The 18,461-nt window shown below is 40.6% G+C and overlaps 1 protein-coding gene across 1 annotated transcript in view; it reads right to left on the reverse strand.

Annotated features, from left to right (window-relative positions):
• The window catches only part of CTNNAL1 (catenin alpha like 1), a 53,916-nt gene that overhangs the window by 6,830 nt on the left and 28,625 nt on the right, over positions 1-18,461 (reverse strand). The window contains exons 8-14 of the mRNA XM_081104106.1: positions 18,177-18,263; positions 15,384-15,542; positions 13,162-13,254; positions 10,128-10,278; positions 4,387-4,424; positions 1,569-1,619; positions 1,315-1,469 (exon numbers count right to left, since the gene is read on the reverse strand). Of these exons, the coding sequence (XP_080960232.1) occupies positions 1,315-1,469; positions 1,569-1,619; positions 4,387-4,424; positions 10,128-10,278; positions 13,162-13,254; positions 15,384-15,542; positions 18,177-18,263 (734 nt within the window). The remainder of the gene's footprint in view (positions 1-1,314; positions 1,470-1,568; positions 1,620-4,386; positions 4,425-10,127; positions 10,279-13,161; positions 13,255-15,383; positions 15,543-18,176; positions 18,264-18,461) is intronic.

Below are 18,461 nucleotides of genomic sequence, written 5' to 3' on the forward strand. Positions count from 1 at the left end.
TTTATCTTGAAAGAATAGAAGACACACGCAAAAGGGACATAAATGCTCTTCCTAATGAATGCTGAGTCCTCAGATTCCTTCCACTGGTACGCATCCCTCCCTCACGTCCCCATCCCACTGAAGAGGTGGCCATTTATCTTCTCAGACTTTCTGGAAATAAATTGGACATGGTAGCTCTTTCTTTACTTTTTCTCTTGAAAGTAAAGCTACCTTGGGGAGATTCCTGTTCTTTCAGGGGTCTTAAGAGACACAGTCTGTCCCTGTGGAGTAAGATTTCTTAATTCTAGCGATCATCTGTAAAAACCTACCTGCCTGTGGATATAAATTACATTGTCCAATATCAGCTTTACCGGTATAAATGTTACTGCCCCCCATCTACCTAGTCTTTTGCTTATTTTTGTGTTTTGTTCAGAAGCTGGGTAGGGAAAGGGTGCTATTTATTGAGCCCCAATGCCCGCACAGTAGTAGAGATCCTACCTACTTTAATCGAGCTTAAGATTCCAGACTAAATGGATTACATTTCAGAATACTGAAACAACGTGCAGGTGTGACCCACTGCTGACAATATTTTCAAAATCAAAATGAGTAAAAGAGGGGCCATAACGTTGGATAGATCAAGTATTTTCCAGGTTTTCAAAAATGAAAAAGATAGATTTCAGAAAATTAGTGAAAAGTTTGAAGTCATTCCATGAGAAAATTCTAGAACAGATTATTGAGCAGATAACTGATATTTAGCAACATGGTATTACTATCATATATACATATACATTATTATACCATATAGGGAGATTATTATCATGGAAGATTTGGGAATGTGATCAACATTGACTTCAACAGGCATTTGCTCAAGAGTCTTGTGATGTGAACAAGATGAAGAATGTAGGTCAGATAATGGCAAAGTTATTGAAAATCTGTGCTATACAACAAACAGTGACTCACAGAGATTTGGCACTCTATTGAGGTGGTAGGCCTAATGGCTCTATTCTTTGATCCGTGTCCATTCAATCATTTGTATAACGATTTAAAAGGCATGTTTTCTAAACTTACTGATGCCGGCTGGGTTGATGTACAGGATAAAAAAAGTAGAATGCAAAATTATGAAAAGAATAGGATATAAACCTAGAAGAGGGTCTCTACTACACCTAAGTCTTAATTGAATGTCTTCTTGTTGCATTCACTTATTTAAAACAAGAAGGACATATATAGGCTTTTACCATGCACACTAAACTGACTTTGACCTACCAGTGATTTCACATGGCATTTTTTCTCTACACTAGATACTAAATTGATTTAAAAAGATCAAAATATGTTTACCTAGTAAATAAATATAGAGAATAGGCCATCCTGGACATATTCCGCCCATATCGAACAATCTCATTCTCCTGATTCTCCCACTTCTCGATCTCGCAGTTGGCATCGGAGGTGAGTAATCCTAGCTTAAGTCCAAGCTTTGCAATCTTGGCTTTCTCCTATAAAATATGGAGAAGACATTTTAATCACACCATTTTGTTATTACCGATGTAAGAGGGAGATTAGAAGTAAGATTATGACAAAGAAAAAGGTCTTACCTCAGAGTCAGACTTCTCTGGCTTTAATGATTTCAGGTTTGCATTATTCTTCTGTGACATTAAAATAAAAGATTAAGGTCACTGTGAGGAAATACAATAGTACTAGGAAGCATAATAAAACACCTGTAATAAAGTTGTAACCTAAACATTTTCAGCACATACTTAAAGTACATTAAGTTAAGTTAAAACAAAGAACTACCTGCAAGTACTCTACCAGTATGTGAGCTCAGCTTGGAACAGGTAGGTAGGTAGAAATCTGGGCGAGAGAAACGTAGCAGTGTCCCAGAAGGACCTAAGGACTCTGGCATTTCCCCAGAGTCGTTATTATAATTATTCTTCTGAAATGATATAATAAATTTAGCCACTCTCTGTAGATGTCCATCTGATCCTAATGTTATGACTGCAATTCAACGCCTTTACCCAATGTGCCCTTTGAGGGCTAAATTTCAGCACCTTTGTTTCACTGATATCCGGATTCCCAACCCTTCACCCAGCTTGTATGGAAGATTATATCCAGAATTTAGGGTTTAATATTTGAACCAACATGTTGGACACGCCCCTATATTTGAAACAGCAAGTCTGTTTCTATGTGAGCTATTTGGAACTCAAAATCTATTTCCCCCGGGAAAGCAGAAAACACTGTCCACTAGTTAGGTTACCAGGCTTGCCTGCAGGTGCCTATTGCCTAGAACAGTGGTTGGCAAACTGCGGCTCGTGAGCCACATGCAGCTCTTTGGCCCCTTAAGTGTGGCTCTTCCACAAAATACCAACTTCTGCGCATGGGCCACGAAGTTTCAATCCCACTGTACATGCATGCCCGCACGTGGTATTTTGTGGAAGAGCCACACACACTCAAGGGGTCACAGAGCCGCATGTGGCTCGCCAGCTACAGTTTGCTGACCACTGGCCTAGAAGGATAGAAAGCATTACCCATACCAATGATCCTTTGAAAAATATGTTCAGAAGTTCTCAGCAATGGCAGCCCAGGTTGGACATCCCTCTCACTCTGAGATCTGCTGTGAGCTCCCATGGTTGGGGCAGGAGTTCCAGAACAGCCAGACTCATGGACATAAAGGGTCCAGGAAATGCAGGGAAACTTTTTTTTAAGGAAACATTTATTTAAACAACTAGAGCAGCGGTTCTCAACCTGTGGGTCGCGACCCCTTTGGGGGGGTCGAATGACCCTTTCACAGGGGTTGCCTAAGACCATTGGAAAACACATATATAATTACATATTGTTTTTGTGATTAATCACTATGCTTTAATTATGTTCAATTTGTAACAATGAAAATACATCCTGCATATCAGATATTTACATTACGATTCATAACAGTAGCAAAATTACAGTTATGAAGTAGCAATGAAAATAATTTTATGGTTGGGGGTCACCACAGCATGAGGAACTGTATTAAAGGGTCGCGGCATTAGGAAGGTTGAGCACCACCAAACTAGAGGCCCAGTGCACAAAATTCGTGCATAGGTAGGGCCCTAGCAATCAGGGCCAATCGGGGCCTTCCAGCTGCCAGACAGGGCCTTCCTTTGTTCTGCACTGCCCCCTGGTGGTCAGCGCATGCCATAGCGAGTAATCGAACTCTGGTCTCCTGGTCAACCTCCCAAGGGGACACTTTGCATATCAGCCTTTTATATACATAGACTCTCTCTCTCTGTATACAAAGTATAAATTATAATAAAACAAAACACTCATGTGCCCACTTAACTTAAGAAACAGATCATCACCAACACCTTTGAGGTATAGGTGTACCTCTCCGTTTTTTGTAGCCTCATTATTACCATGACTTATTACTTCTAGACAGCTACTGTGTCACCAGTTTTACTGTAGAGCCAAACCTCCTCAACTTTTCCCTTTTTTCTACTCCATAGTTTATATTTGCTCATTTAATATAGCCCTTTTGAGATTTTCTAATGCTCTTTGCTATAGAAGAATTGGGAGAAGTTAAAGGACAGAAACTAAGTACAGGGAAACTATAAGGTTACACACACACACACACACACACACACACACACACACGCACACACACCAGCTGCCTCTTATGTTCGTTAGAAAATAAATGGAGATGACCAATGATCTCTTTGGCTTCTCCTTGTAAAGTTGCATCATCTGAATCTTCTTCCTTAATCTAGTAGACTACAAAGCAATTAATAAAGCATTTAAAAAAGATAAGAATACCTACAGGTTTTTAGGTTTTATTTAATTTAGAATTTGTGTTCCATATTTCCTTTTAAAATGAGTTCTGTTTTCATTATTTTTAGGTTTACTTTTACAAATTATTATTAAAATATTTTATGAAGATACAGGAAGGGAATTGCCTGAAAAGGTACAGAAACCATCTTAATCATGCAACCGAGCTTGCCACCTAGTGGACACTACTTTGAAATGCAGCCAGGTACATCAGCTTCAGTTACGTAAAGCTGTACATTTCAAGTCTCTAAATATAAATAGCATGGCATAATCTCATCAAGGTAGGAAACACTAAGAAAGTCCCTCATCTGTAGAAAATGATTCCAACATGACAATGTGAATTAGATAAAAGACATGAAGAACAAATAGGCCTCTGACTTCAGATTATGGCTTCTTATTAATCATGCAATCTGTTACCTATTCCCTCAAACTCCAACGCCAACACAAATAATCATAATATGAACTGAAACTAGATTTTACTCAGAATAACAACTATGAGCAATCAACATTTAATATCCTTTTTTTAATGTCAATTATTGGGGGCTGGGTAGCAATAGGCAGCAAGAGCGTAACTGAATTCTGAATAAAAAACATTCTGAAATGCACAAAACTACTTACCATGGGCTTTGGAAGTGAAAGGTAGCCATACTTCTCTCCTACAAACAACATATATAACTTAAAACAAATGTTCCATTATTCACATCTAATTTTAAAATATTATTAAATAAACAGGAATGTCAGCCTATTAGTGTTAAATCACATATGATTGAGCAATAAACGTGTAACTTGATGGTGAACACAGAGACTGTCAGCAGTCGTATCTGTGCGGCACCTACGTGGCCCCCTCTCCAGCTCCTCCACCGCCACCATGTCACTCACAGTGAGCGCTGCCACGGCAGCCGCCTTAATGAGACCCCGATCTGCAGGACCAGTTATCTGTGTTTGCCTCCTGTTCCGCAAGCACCAGACCAAGCCATGTACAGCTACCCCCACAGCATGTCCTCCCAGTCAGGGAAGAAGGTAGCTCTCGGGTACAGATAGGAAGATGAGAAAGAGCAAACAAGACTTGCTGGGAACTGACATGTGGCAGGAAGCACAACTACCAAGGAAAGGATATGTGGAACGCCCACTTCATCCCTGCCCTTTCATTTTTCTGGCTTCTGGGTCATGTATAGAGTTACAATGAATGACAGATTTTTTTTTTAAAGCTAGTTTGTTATATCTGGGACAAAAATTCAAGGTAAGATTTGAACAGTGATTTCTTCTTGGTTTCAAGGAAATTGTGTTCAGCCATAATATATTAGGTGAAACCATATAAAATTGCTGATACTCAACAACTTTGAAATATAAAAACAGCAATTTCACATAGTTCCACATAATTAAAGGCAATACTGTAATATGTAAAAACAGTAAATCACACCCTTCCTTATGGAATGACTATTACACAAATAGGGCAAACTTGTTCATAACGTATTTAAATTTTCATTTATAACTGTGCTCTTCAATATCGACTCCACTAGCCACATAACACTATTGATCAATTGAAATATGGCCAGTCTGTATTAAGATGTGTTGCTGTAAGTAAAATTCATACTGGATTTTGAAGAAATAATACAAAGAAAAAAATGAAGATCTCAATAATTTTTAAATATTGATTATAAATGGAAATAATATTTTGGGTATGCCAGATTAAATAAAAATAGTATTAAAATAAATTTCACTTGTTTCTTTTCAAAATTTTCTTGTGCCTCCTACAATTTTTTAAAATATATTTTTTACTGATTTTTAGAGAGGAAGGGAGAGGGATAGAGAGTTAGAAACATAGATAAGAAACATCGATCACTGCCTTTGCACATCTCGAAATGGGGATCGAGCCTGCAACCAAGGTACATGCCCTTGACTAGAATCAAACCCAGGACCCTCCAGTCCGTGGGCTGATGTTCTATCCACTGAACCAAATCAGTTAGGGCTGCCTCCCACAATTTTTAAATTTCATATGTGGCTTGCACTGTATTTCCATTGAACGGAGCTGATCTAGAAGATGACCTGTCACTACAGGTCAGCCTTAATGGTACTTGGAAATAGCTTTATGATTCAAACCATTTCTTTGTAATGTCAGAATTGTAAGGGGATTTTATTAATGGTTTTCTGGTCTCAGACTTGTGAGAGAAAAATAAAACTTTAAAGAGGAAGTAGTAATTTCCATGCTTTGTCTCCTAACCCTGATGTAAAAAGTGCCAGATTTAGCTGTGAGATTAACAGAAGACTGTCTTCAAGTCACTCAGAACCTCAAAACTCACCATCTATCTTAATTCAAAGTGTGAATCCTGTCCATAGTACCTCTTAAAAGTGATCTTAATAAGCCAGAGAAGAGGGCATAATCATTACTTAAAGATAATTAGCTTAGGTGAGCAATCCTGTGTTATCTACCCTTGTGATCCCCTGTAGTGCCCATGACCCTGAAATGTTCACATTTATTCTCCAAAAGGGGAAAAATAGCCACCTGTTTCAGTATTTCTTATTTCTCCAAGGTACAAAGAGTTAAAGAAACCAGAAGGTAGGGAGAAATAAATCCATAAGAGAGCCTATATAGTCTGGTCTGCTGCATTCCCATTCGCCAGTCCCTAGTCGCCAGCAGTCCCCTCCCTGAGGCCCTCTTTCAGGTACTGTACTTGGCTTTGCTCCCCATTCCTAGCCCTCAGTGAGACTCAGAATGCTTGATGATCATTGCAAAACCGATCATTCTTAGCCAAGTAAGTTGATAAAATACAAAAAAAAAAAGATGAAACTGAATCATTTTCTAATTTTATAGTTTTTTCCACACAAGTCTAATTATTGCCATTAATTTGAAGCAGAGCAAGGATATATTGACTCAATTATGTTTAGCTATTATATCAAATTAAAGAGGCTGTCTCTGATGAAAACATGTTATAAGCATTAGGAATAATTGGAAAAACAAATATTTGGGGAGCACATACTTGGTACAGATATTTGTTTTACAGAATTATTTTCAAAGCACTAAATCCTTTGTTTAATACCCCCTACATCAAAACCACAATTGTGCCATCTTTATTTCTGAGTTTATACTTCAAGATCAATTAAGCTCACCATTAAGTCCCAAAGGCCCTCTCATCTTACGAGAGTACCAAAAATGATTTCTTCGGAAAACCTAATTGAGAAGTACTGTTCCTGTTTTCAATATTCAGAGCTTTTCTGCATCTCCTCAAAATAAAACAAATTCCCCAGGAACATAGAAGCCTCATCATTTCATTTCACTGAAGATGTGCTACATTATTCCCTATGAGAAGTTCAGTTAGCTTTTCTGGGTTCCAGAGGGGCTCTATATGACACGCTCGATCAGAAAAGAAACCATGTCCCCAGACCCACTTAAAATGAATCCCTAACCACTGAAGGACAGGCAGATTATTGGCTAACCTCAGGAGTGAGATTGACAGATTCAAATCCAAAACCAATTGTTAACCTCAAACCCTTCTTTACTTTCACATTCAATCACCAAATCCTACCAATATTATTTGTAAAATTGTTCTGATATCAGTCCTCTTATTTCCATTTCTATTACCCTCGCACCATCATCTCTTGTCTGGATGGATCACTTCCATGTTCCAGACTCATGTGTTCCCCAAATAAACCTGTATGTATCCACAAGCAGGTTCTTCTTCCTATACTCTCCATGTCAGTGACCAGCACCCCATGCATCTGACCTGCCAGGTGATGAATTACATGCAGGGCTATGAAACAGAGCTACCACACATCCTTAAACACTGGGCTTAGTCATGTGAACTCTAAAATGGGTCAAACAGAAGCAAGGAAATTCAGCTTCCTTACAGGAGGGATAGAGTCTGCAAACTAGGAGAGAAGGCTTCTTCCTGACATTTGTCTAAAATAATCTCAAGTTCTCAATACTGCTACATACTCATCACTAAGGGAAAGTGAAGTCTTCTTTATCCGGTCCCTTCTAATATGAAGGCTATGGCCTCCCTGGAGGTTTGGTGAAAAGACAAAAGGCCAGAAGACAAATATTGATTTTTGAGTTCTTTTTTTAAAAGTACCTTTTTATTGATTTCAGAGAGGAAAACAGAAACAATGATGAGAATCATTGATTGGCTGCCTCCTGCATGCCCCACACTAGATATTGAGCCCACAACCCGGGCATGTGTCCTGACCGGGAATCGAACCATGACCTCCTGGTTCATAGGCCAACACTCAACCACTGAGCCACACTGGTCGGGCTGATTTTCGAGTTCTTAAAACAATCCCATGAGGCCCGACTGTGAAATGTGAGTGTCTTGAGTAAACAGAACAATGACCAAACTCCCAGAATGACTTCAAATATGAGAACACTTTCTCATTGCTTAGCATGTTGTCTGTCACTTAATTGGTTGGTTCCAAGATAGCTGCAAATATATCTGATAATTTTCCCAGTTGTGAGAGCCAACATATGCAGGACAGAGCTAAGGTGGCTAGAATACAGCAAAGGCTTTCCAATGACGTTACAACATGAGTTATGACAGTGGCAGAGAGAAGCGGGACCGGAAGAATGCCCTTGGTGCTCTGGGTGGCAAGCAGTGCAGGTGCAAGGTTGACAGGCAGGGCTGTCATAACCACACAGAGCAGGGAGAGCAGCACCGTGACATGGACTCAGCCCAATCGACAACGGAGAACTCAGAGCTGGGCTTCGGGGAAAAAGCTCTTCTTATGAGCTTCATGATAAAAAGCAAGGATAAAGAAAGGCACTGTAAGAAATCAACCAGCTCTGTCTCAGTTAACCCCACATAGAGATGGCGTCTCATGTCTTTACCAGTTAAACGGTGGGCGTGCCATTGATAGAATGCAGCAGAGTTTTTCCCTCCTAAAAAGGAATTCCTGTTCCGCCCTAAGGAGGTGAAAGTAATCCTGAATTTTTTCCCCAAAATACGTTTTTATTGATATTAGACAGAGAGGAAGGGAAAGGGAGAGAGAGAGAGAGAAACATCGATGAGAGAGAGAAACATCGATCACTGCCTCCTGCCTGGGGATCGAGCCTGCAACCCGGACATGTGCCCGAACCCAGAATTGAAGCAGCCACTTCTCAGTGCATGGGGCGACGCTCAACCAACTGAGCCACACCAGCCAGGGCAAGCCTGAATTTTTTAGGATAGGATACCCAAACTTAAAGAAGACCTAAAGAAGAGGTCATTTACATAATATCCAGCTTGAAAGTCAAAGAAACTATAGTGACCATGCCATCTAAAACAGGTCTACGCCTTTTCCTGTTTCAAGCCTGGTCTATCCGCTGAGGGTGCGAGTGCTAGGAAAGGCTGGGAGGCCACTTCTCTTCCTTCCCTAACCAAGTCCTAGGGCTAACTGATCACTCTCCTGTAAAGGCGGATCAGTTACATCACTTTACCTTTTAATGCATGAAACTTGCCTCACATAAAAGCCCATGGAGCCATAAATACTGTATCAAAGCATCGAAATGATATGCCATTCAGAGTAGCTATCACAGAAATCTTTAAATGTAGAAGCATGGTAAACTTTTATTATACTTCACAAATTATGATATATCTATGAAGTCTATACCATTCCCTGATTTTTAAGCATATCAGCAATTATTCTAAAGAAATATTTTCAAAAATATGAAATGTTTAAAAGTCCTTAGTCAGTGAAAAATATCTAATTTGATGTTATTATGACTTTAAATGCATTTTATTTTAAAAACTAAGCATGCTTGACACTAACAGAGGCCATTTGAAGGGAAAAATATATAAAAATACAAATAACAGGACACACAGTACAATGGGAAATAAACAAAAACCCCAGTTGATGTTAAAATAAAAAGTAAAAATGATGCCCTCCTGCACATAGTACGGTGTTATTCTACATGTTGTAGAAATAATGAACTTACCCACCATAGGAAATATTCCCAGGTCAGGAGTCATCAAGGAAAACGATTCCATCCAAATGGAAGGAAAGCAATTCAAAAATCAAACAACTACATTCATTTCATTATGAAATTAGTAGAAATAAATCAGATAATCACTGTGTTGCAGAAGAAATTTGCACTAAAACTAAAAAGCAATTTAGAAGAAACATAAAATGGCTTACTGTCAATAGGAAAACTAGAATGCTAATATTAATTCAAAGAAATCTACTACGCTATTGTACAGCAAACTTTACTGCTTCGATACTAAATAAAGGACAAATATCATTTTCATAATTTTTTTGTGGAAGATATCTTACTATAAAAATAACTCAGGATATGACAAGATAATTCATTGTGCATCTGAAGTGTGAAATTGAAAAGCTAATAGCGTTACAATAAGATAATAATATATTTCAATATGTGGACAGTCTCTCACCTCGTCTTCCTTCAAACACATCATTGATTTCTCTTAGCAATGTTGACATGTCACTAATTTGGGATTCCCATGCTTCACAAAATACATCTAGGTTTTCTTTAGCGATTTTACTAGATGGATGCAATGTCAATGTTTCAGCAGCAGAAATTATCTGAAGAAATACAATATAAACAAGTGTGACTTTTAAAATCTTAGCTCTTAGAATCACATGAAAGAACAAACTTAAGTCCGTACTGTCCAAACCAACTCAATAAACAACTATGGAGTCACTTCTACAGATAAGCCTCATGTTGGCCAATGTGGAGATACATGGCGGAACAAAACCTACTGCTTCTTATAACCCTGTCTACAGACAAACAGTACATGTTATTCTATACAAACCTTGATTCCGGGAGCAATTATCTTTGGGGGGGGGGGGGCGGCTGGAGGTTGTTTTGCTTTTTATTTCGCGAGTACGTTTATTAAAGTGGGGACAGTGAAACCAGGAAGGGCCTAGGATGCAAGAAGCCACAGGAGAGAGAATGGAGGGAGCTGCTGTGGCTCTCTAGACAGGTTGCGGGAAAGAAGTGAGCCAAGAGCCAAGGCGGGGCTGCTGTCAGCTCACTGTAGAGTCAGAGAAAAGGAGAACTTGGGGGCAGATGTAGGGGGTTAGCCTGGGGCGAGCTGCCACTGCCCATTGCTCCCCTGGTTGCCAGTCTGGTGGGGACCTTAAGAGTAGCAGTAGCAGTAGCAGTAGCATTGGTGGTGCTGGCAATAACAGTGGTGGTACAGGAGTGTCGGTATCAATAGTAGTGCGAGTAGTAGTTGTAGCTAGATAGCAGTGGTGGTGGTGGTAGTAGCGGTATTGATATTACTAGTGGTAGAGGTAGTAACATATGTACACACCTATGAGTACATTATAGATATATTCTTGAGATACCGTGTTAGGTGTTTGACATACATTAATATTAATCCTCAAAAACACACAAACAGCCCTCGCTGGTGTGGCTCCGTTGGTTGAGCGTCTCCCACACACTGAGAGGTCACGGGTTCAATTCCGGTCAAGGGCACATGCCTGGGTTGCAGGATCAATCCCCAGTAGGGGGCGTGCAGGAGGCAGCCAGATGATGATTCTCTCTCATCGTTGATGTTCTATCTCTCCCTCTCCCTTCCTCTCTGAAATCAATAAAAAATTTTAAAAATCAAATTTAAGAAAAAGGAAGGTTACCAGTGGCCATGCGATGGCGAAACCTACAGCTAGGACTGGACTTTCTGAGCAAGGAAGAAAGTCACTGGAGAGCTTCCAGAGACTGGCATATGGGAGTTATGCTATGTTCCAGGAAACTAGAACTAGATGCTTCTCTGTGAGGGCACAGTCCCACGGGCATAGGACTGACAAGCCGGTGGCAGCCTTATGAGCAGAACACAGTCCCCATCTGCAGGGAAGGTGGACCCCTGGCTGGCCAGCCAGGTTTCAGCACTGCTGCCCTCCTCCCTGGAGCCACTGAACAGCGTGCAACCTGCTCACTGTGCCTAGGATGTGACCTAACACTTCAAAGGAAATATAAAAATGGCATTGCTAAAGCAGCGAGCTCCAGAAACAAATATCAAGTATCCAAGAGGCATGCTCTATTTCCTAAAGTGATCCCTTTGACAGATGGCAAAGACTAGGTAAAGGTCAAGGTGATGGGGACAGAAAAAGCTTCTCAAGTTTGGAAGTTGACAAGAGGCTCTGTCATCATCCTGGGGAAGAAAATCTGGCTTTTCCTAATCATTGCTGCAGTAGAAACAGTAACAGAGGACTGCGACCAGCTGATTGCACCGGAAGGCCACATGCTTTAGTTCTACTGAAATACACTGCAGCCAGGGCTAGTTGGATGACTCCCAGCTGCATCAGCAAATAATGAAGCCTTGGTGTCTCCCAATAAACAGAGGCCCTCTGGTTATAATAAAATGTCAGCAGATGACCACTGGTGAGAGCCACTCATATACAGCTGTCCCTTGAACCATGCAGAAGTTAGGGGCGCTGACCTCCGCACACTCAAAAATCAACGTATAATGATGTAGTTACTGCTTCTATGATAAGCCTCTGCCACTGTTCCCTACAGGAGGGCATATAATCATCCCTCCAACAGCCAACGTGGTTCTGCTGGAGGGCGTGTACCACCAACTCGCGTTCACTGTTGTCAACCATAAATCCAGGGGCTTGCATCTATCTTCAATGTTGCAAGTAAGAGGTAAGCCCTTTGGCTGACCGTGGTAAAGGAAACAAGCACACCTGGTATTTGGAATTTGGGTTAGAAAGGAAGTTCTGTCCCTCACTTTTTCCCTTAGATTGATTTGACAGGGACATTATTAATTGAGCTGTAAATGTTTAAAGGGCTTTGAAAATTAGTACAGAAAATTCAAGAAAAAATAACACAATTTTCTCAAACAAACACAAGACCTTTCATTTCTGCATATTCCCACAGATATACATTTTATATAACAGCAATTATAGTACATATATAAATCTGAATAATGCTTTTATGCCCCAACATTTTAACCAAACATTTTTCAGTGTTGCTAATTCTAGTTATTAGTTTAAGTTATATTATTTACCTAACTTAAGATAGCTATTTTGTTTCCAATGGAATCTTATTATAAGTAATGTTGTAACAAACATCATTTTCAGTTTGTTTTTTGTTGTTGTTGTTTATCTCCTATGTCCTTTAGAATTACGGGATCAAAATGTGAATATGTTTATGGCTTGTTACATAGAGATAGCTTACTTTTCAAACGTGTTACAACAACCCACACTGTCAACAGCTTCATTAAAGTAGATATAAACTAGGCTTCCCTTGAATGGGCCAATCTCCAGGTTGGCAGATGACCAGATAACCCAGTGGAATGTCAGCTATGTTCCGGCACTGTACCGGAAAATTCCGGAGTGTGCGTTTCTCTCGGGAGATTTGGCCTGTAGTTATGCAGAAGCACTTTCTCTTGCTTGCACACGATCTGTTATGACACTCAGACAAGCCTTACTATAGAAGGGACAACTTGCTGTTGGTCGTACCTGTTGGCCGGTCACCTGAAATGTCTCCTCTGCATGGATGCAGGTTATTTCAAGAGGTTCTGTCCCAGATATATGTCGCAACAATCGACAGGTCTGCAAGAGAGCATTTCCACAGTTCAACTTCCACATTCCCGTTCTTCACAAGACAGACTCATTTTATAATTTATAGCGACAACAAAAACATGAAAACCCATACAAACAAGTCTTTACATCAAGGAGAAATTATATTGGTTACTAACAGAGTCTCGAGGAGCAAATAAGGGTACAGAGCATAGTTTTTGTGTCCTATCTGATCATGGCAAGGTGCTCACAGACTTCTCGGGCCAGGAGGAGCCTTTGAAAGGATCTCGCAGTGCCCACACATTTTATATATGAAGACACTGGCTCAGAGAAGTGACTTGCCCAAGGTCTCTAGGCTAAACTAGGTCAATTACTAAACGCTAAGCATTCTTCCTGTCAACAAAAACCACTTTCCTTCATGGGAAATTAATTAACACACCTTTCATTGGAGATAACACTGGATTAGGCAAGACCGATATAATGAGTGGAGAACTTACTTATATCAGCAAAAATTATTGAAAACCTTGAGGCTTGAAACAAAAAATTAGAAAAAAATATTTTTTCATCTTTTAAAAAGATTTGCTTCAGGAATCTTATAATTACCAAGTTTGCTTACAGTCATAATATTTGGCTTACAAACAAAACAGCATCAAAACTGTTTTAAAAGGAGATGAATCTACACTCATTTTAAGAATGCTCCTGCCCTGGCCGGGTGCTCAGTGGTTAAAGCACCGGCCCTTGGACCAAAAGGTCTCAGATCCTATTCCCAGACAAGGACATGTACCTGGGTTGCAGGTTCGAACCCCGGCTCCAGTCAGGGTGCATGTAGGAGGCAACCAATCAGTGTCTCTCTCTCATTGATATCTCTCTCTCTCCCTCCCTCCTTTCCACTTTCTCTAAAAAATCAATGGGAAAAATATCTTCAGGTAAGGATTGACAAAAAAAAAAAAAAAAGAAGAAAAAAAGAGAATGCTCCTTAGCAGTTTTAAGATATAATCAAATGAAGGAGAGGAAGCAATTCCAGTTGGCCTAAAGGTTTCTTCAGCCCTTAGTCTTTGAGATGTGATGAGCAGGGTATATTAGATAATTTAAAGACAGCTAGATGGTTCATATTTGTGCATTTATATACATGTGGACCAAGTCATACCTTTTATATAGAAGGTATACATGGTTTAAGTATGTATTTTTTACTAGCAGATCAGATGTCAGACATTCTTAATAGGTGGAAGACTTAGAATATCCCATATAATAAAGGCATAGTATGCAAATTGTCCCCTTGACCATGAGTTGTCTGGGAGTTCAACCAGGGGGCTGGGCCGGCCGGGGAAAGGGAGGGAGACCCCACTGGCAGCTGGCAGCTGCTAGGGACCCTACTAGTGTACAAATTTCATGCACTGGGCCTCTAGTCAATTAATAATTGGAATTATAGCAAAAGTGGCAGGTAAGCATCAGTAACATGTAACAGAGATTTGGGAAGAATAGGAGAGGTTCAGAGAAGGCATTTTGTACTGGATGGCTTCTCCCTGTCCCTCCATATTTACCCTCCTTCTCTCTCAAATCTGCTTTTGTCCCAGGACACTGACCTACATGGTCTGCAGGTTCTTTCCCTGCAGGGTCACCTTGGACTGTCTCTATGTCTAGTCCTAAAACCACCTCTCAAGGTGTCTCTCTGGAAGACTCCATGCCCTTCCAGTCTCCAGAAACCACTCCCTCCTGTCAGTGTGGGCGTGGGGGTGGTACCAGCCCCACTCTCACTCACCCCAGTTACTGCACTCCCATGGTTTCCTCCCCCGCCGCCCCCCCATGTATGTCACTGTAAACAGCTCCTTTATTAAACCATCTTTAGATGATCCAAATTTGAGTGTGCCCTTCTTTTCCTGCTGAGACCCACAGCGCTACTCAGAGACTGAGCTCTCAAGGAGAATAAGGAAAAGAAGATTAACAAGAAGTGCATTTGTGGATTCCAGCAGTTTGGGTTGTTTTGTTTTAGAAGCCAGACTGCTGTAAGGTCAGAACAGATAAACATAATACCTTTAGAATTCCAAACGAGAGAGAAAATGCTCACGTAAGGTGCCCGGAAACTGCGTTTGCGTTAACATTCCCTGCTGATATACAGCTACCATTAAACCACCATTTCTTGAACAAGTAAACCGCTCACTCACCTCGACAAGCTGCTCTTTCTGTTCTGAGAATTTACAGGCACATTCAGCCAAACCTTCTAAATTTCCTTCTACTCCCGTAAGTTTTAATGCTTTTAGAACCACGTGGTCGGCATGGTATTTTAACAGGTCTGCTGCCAGCTGAGTTGCTGTGCTGTGAAGCTGCAGATGTGGGGTGAAGGGTGATGAAACAAACAACAAACCATAAGATGCTGTGGCCAAGCCCCTCAGAATCGCTTTAAAGACCAAAGGGCAGCGACCTCAACACAGTCCCCGTGGAACCTTTCGGGGGAAGTGCACAGTCCCCCTTGGTAACGGGAGCAGTTGTGCAGACCCGGGCGGGTGATAGGAACATCTTCGAGGCCCCTGTGTGGGCAGTAATGCCGTTGGTAGAAAACGAACTCGATCCCCTGTTCATTCTATTATCAATCAGCTCTTTCCCACACAGCTCCTCTCTTACCTTAAAAAATACTTCTGCTACTCTTCAAGGAATAGGACAGTATTACAGTATGGTATCCAAAGTATTAAGAAAAAAATCAATTGGTAGTTTGTCATCACGAATGAGTGTTTTTTTTAAAAAAATATTTTATTGATTTTTTACAGAGAGGAAGGGATAGAGATAGAGAGTTAGAAACATCGATGAGAGAGAAACATTGATCAGCTGCCTCCTGCACACTCCCCACTGGGGATGTGCCTGCAACCAAGGTACATGCCCTTGACTGGAATCAAACTTGGGACCCTTCAGTCCGCAGGCCAACGCTCTATCCACTGAGCCAAACCAGTTAGGGCACAAGTGAGCATTTTTAAAAAATATGTTTTTATTAATTTTAGGGAGGAAGGGGGAGAGAGAGAGAGAAAGAGAGGGAGGAAGGGGGAGAGAGAGAGGAAGAGAGGGACGAAGAGGGGGGAGGGAGAGAGGGAGAGAGGGAGAGAGAGAGAGAGAGAGAGAGAGAGAGAGAGAGAGAGGGAGAGAGAGAGAGAGAAAGAAAGAGAGAGAGAGAGAGAGAGAGAGAGAGAGAGAGAGAGAAAGAAACATCAATGATGAGAGGATCATTTATTGGCTGCCTCCTGCATGCCCCCAGGCATGTGCCGTGACAGGAATCGAACTATGACCTCCTGGTTCATAGGTCGTGTTCATCCATCGAGCCAGCTTTTTATCAGACTTTTGAAAAAGGATCAATGTGGGATTTAGCCAATAAGGTAGTCGCCACAATTTGAACACCTACATCATGGCAGGCACTGGGTTAGAGCCTGGGCCCATGTGACAAATAGGACACAACCCTCCCCTCAGTGGGGTTACAGTCCATCTATAGTTGTTACCCAGAACTTTATTCTTAACACCTGGGTCACAGGAGAAATGATACATAAAAGGGTAACAAAACCTCCAAGGTTATATTTGACTTTGGAGTGCATTTTAAGCATGGCCCACTCACACTGGATATCTTTGGGTACTATTAACTCCAAAGTCTTCTTATCCTGACCTTAAAATAAGAAATGTGATAGGCCCTAGCCAGTTTGACTCAGTGGATAGAGCATCGGCCTGTGGACTAAAGGGTCCCAGCTTCAGTTCTGGTCAAGGGCACATGCCCAGGTTGCAGGCTCGATCCCCAGTAGGGGGCGTGCAGGAGGCAGCCAATCAATAATTCTCTCTCATCATTGATGTTTCCATCTCTCTCTCCCTCTCTCTTCCTCTCCGAAATCAATAAAATTATAAATTTAAAAGAAAGGTTCTTTGGGGGTTATCCAGAAAGAGATTACTTTCAATAACACTGTCCCCAGAAAAAAATCTGATCTTGAGTGGAGCCTATTTGAATGAAGTGATTTTTTTCCCCTTGGAAGTAATCCAATGTCAACTCAAATTACAGGGCTTGCTACGAAATTAACAATAGGCAGTCCACATTCACACAATCAAGTGAGAATAATTAGTCAGAAACAAAGACATTAAAATGCCCCTTTTTTGGAAACAAAATATCACATGAGAATTTTAAAAGACTTTGTTTAGCCACCAGGGCCTTAGAGAATAGTTAATGCCAGCCCTTTATTTTACAGACTATGAGAAGGTGGAGTCACTTGTCCAAGGCCACAGAAATTCTACAAATGGTTCTAGAGACAACTTACGACCAACCCTAAGGGAGGAAGGGAGAATAACACCAATTCCTGCTCCGTGCAATGTACTGACAACGGCTTTATAGACGTCATCGCCCTTAATTCTTACAAAACCCTAGGTGGTTGCTGTTACACCCATTTCAGAGGTAAGAAAAATGAAGCTTGTGGAAAGCCACTCCGCCTCAGGGATTTTGTGCTCTTCTGAGAGTCACATTTCTAACAATAGTTCAGTTGAAATTGAATAGGATGGGGGGGTGGGGGGAATGGGTAGGGTTTGTTTAAACCATAGAAAATGGTATCCTTCTATGTTTAATAGGATGTGAAAATGAAGGTTTCAATAGAGGTCGGAACCAAGTAAGATGTGAAACAGATCACCATGTATATAATTTTTATTGCTGAACAATATTTCGTTTAGTCATACCAAAATTCGTTTATCAATTCCCATAGATGAGATTTTAGGTTTTTTTCCAGTCTGGGGCCATTATAAGTAGCGCTGCTGTGGACATTCATGTACAAGCTTTAAGACTGATGGCACCAATAAAATGGTGGCTTCAAAATTAGTAGGTCCAAGGAAAACTCTAAAATCTTATTTTCTGTGCATAGCGACATACTAATGCATTTCCTACGTACCATACACAACATGAAAATTTGCAAAGAGTTGAAAGAGGCTTGATTTCAAACTATACTTACTTCTTTCTTAAGTTCATTGAGGCCATGACTGATTTTCAGTATACTGAGTTCCAGCTCTTCGGCGATGCTTTTTGTTCTCTTGCTTTGCTAACAAATTTAAAAAAGTATATACATAGGGTTACCTCATCTTTTTCATCTGATGACTCCAATTTTACTTGAACTATAAATTATAATAAATTTTAATATCATTCTGTGCACTATAAGAAAAGTAGATTTTTAAAATTTATCTGTTTATGGTTAGAACTGAAAGTAGAATTTTAAGTATTTAGTTATATTTTCCCACTC

This window comes from Myotis nattereri, assembly GCF_964212035.1.
Source record: "Myotis nattereri genome assembly, chromosome: 12".
In the NCBI taxonomy this organism is placed as follows: Eukaryota; Metazoa; Chordata; class Mammalia; order Chiroptera; family Vespertilionidae; genus Myotis; species Myotis nattereri.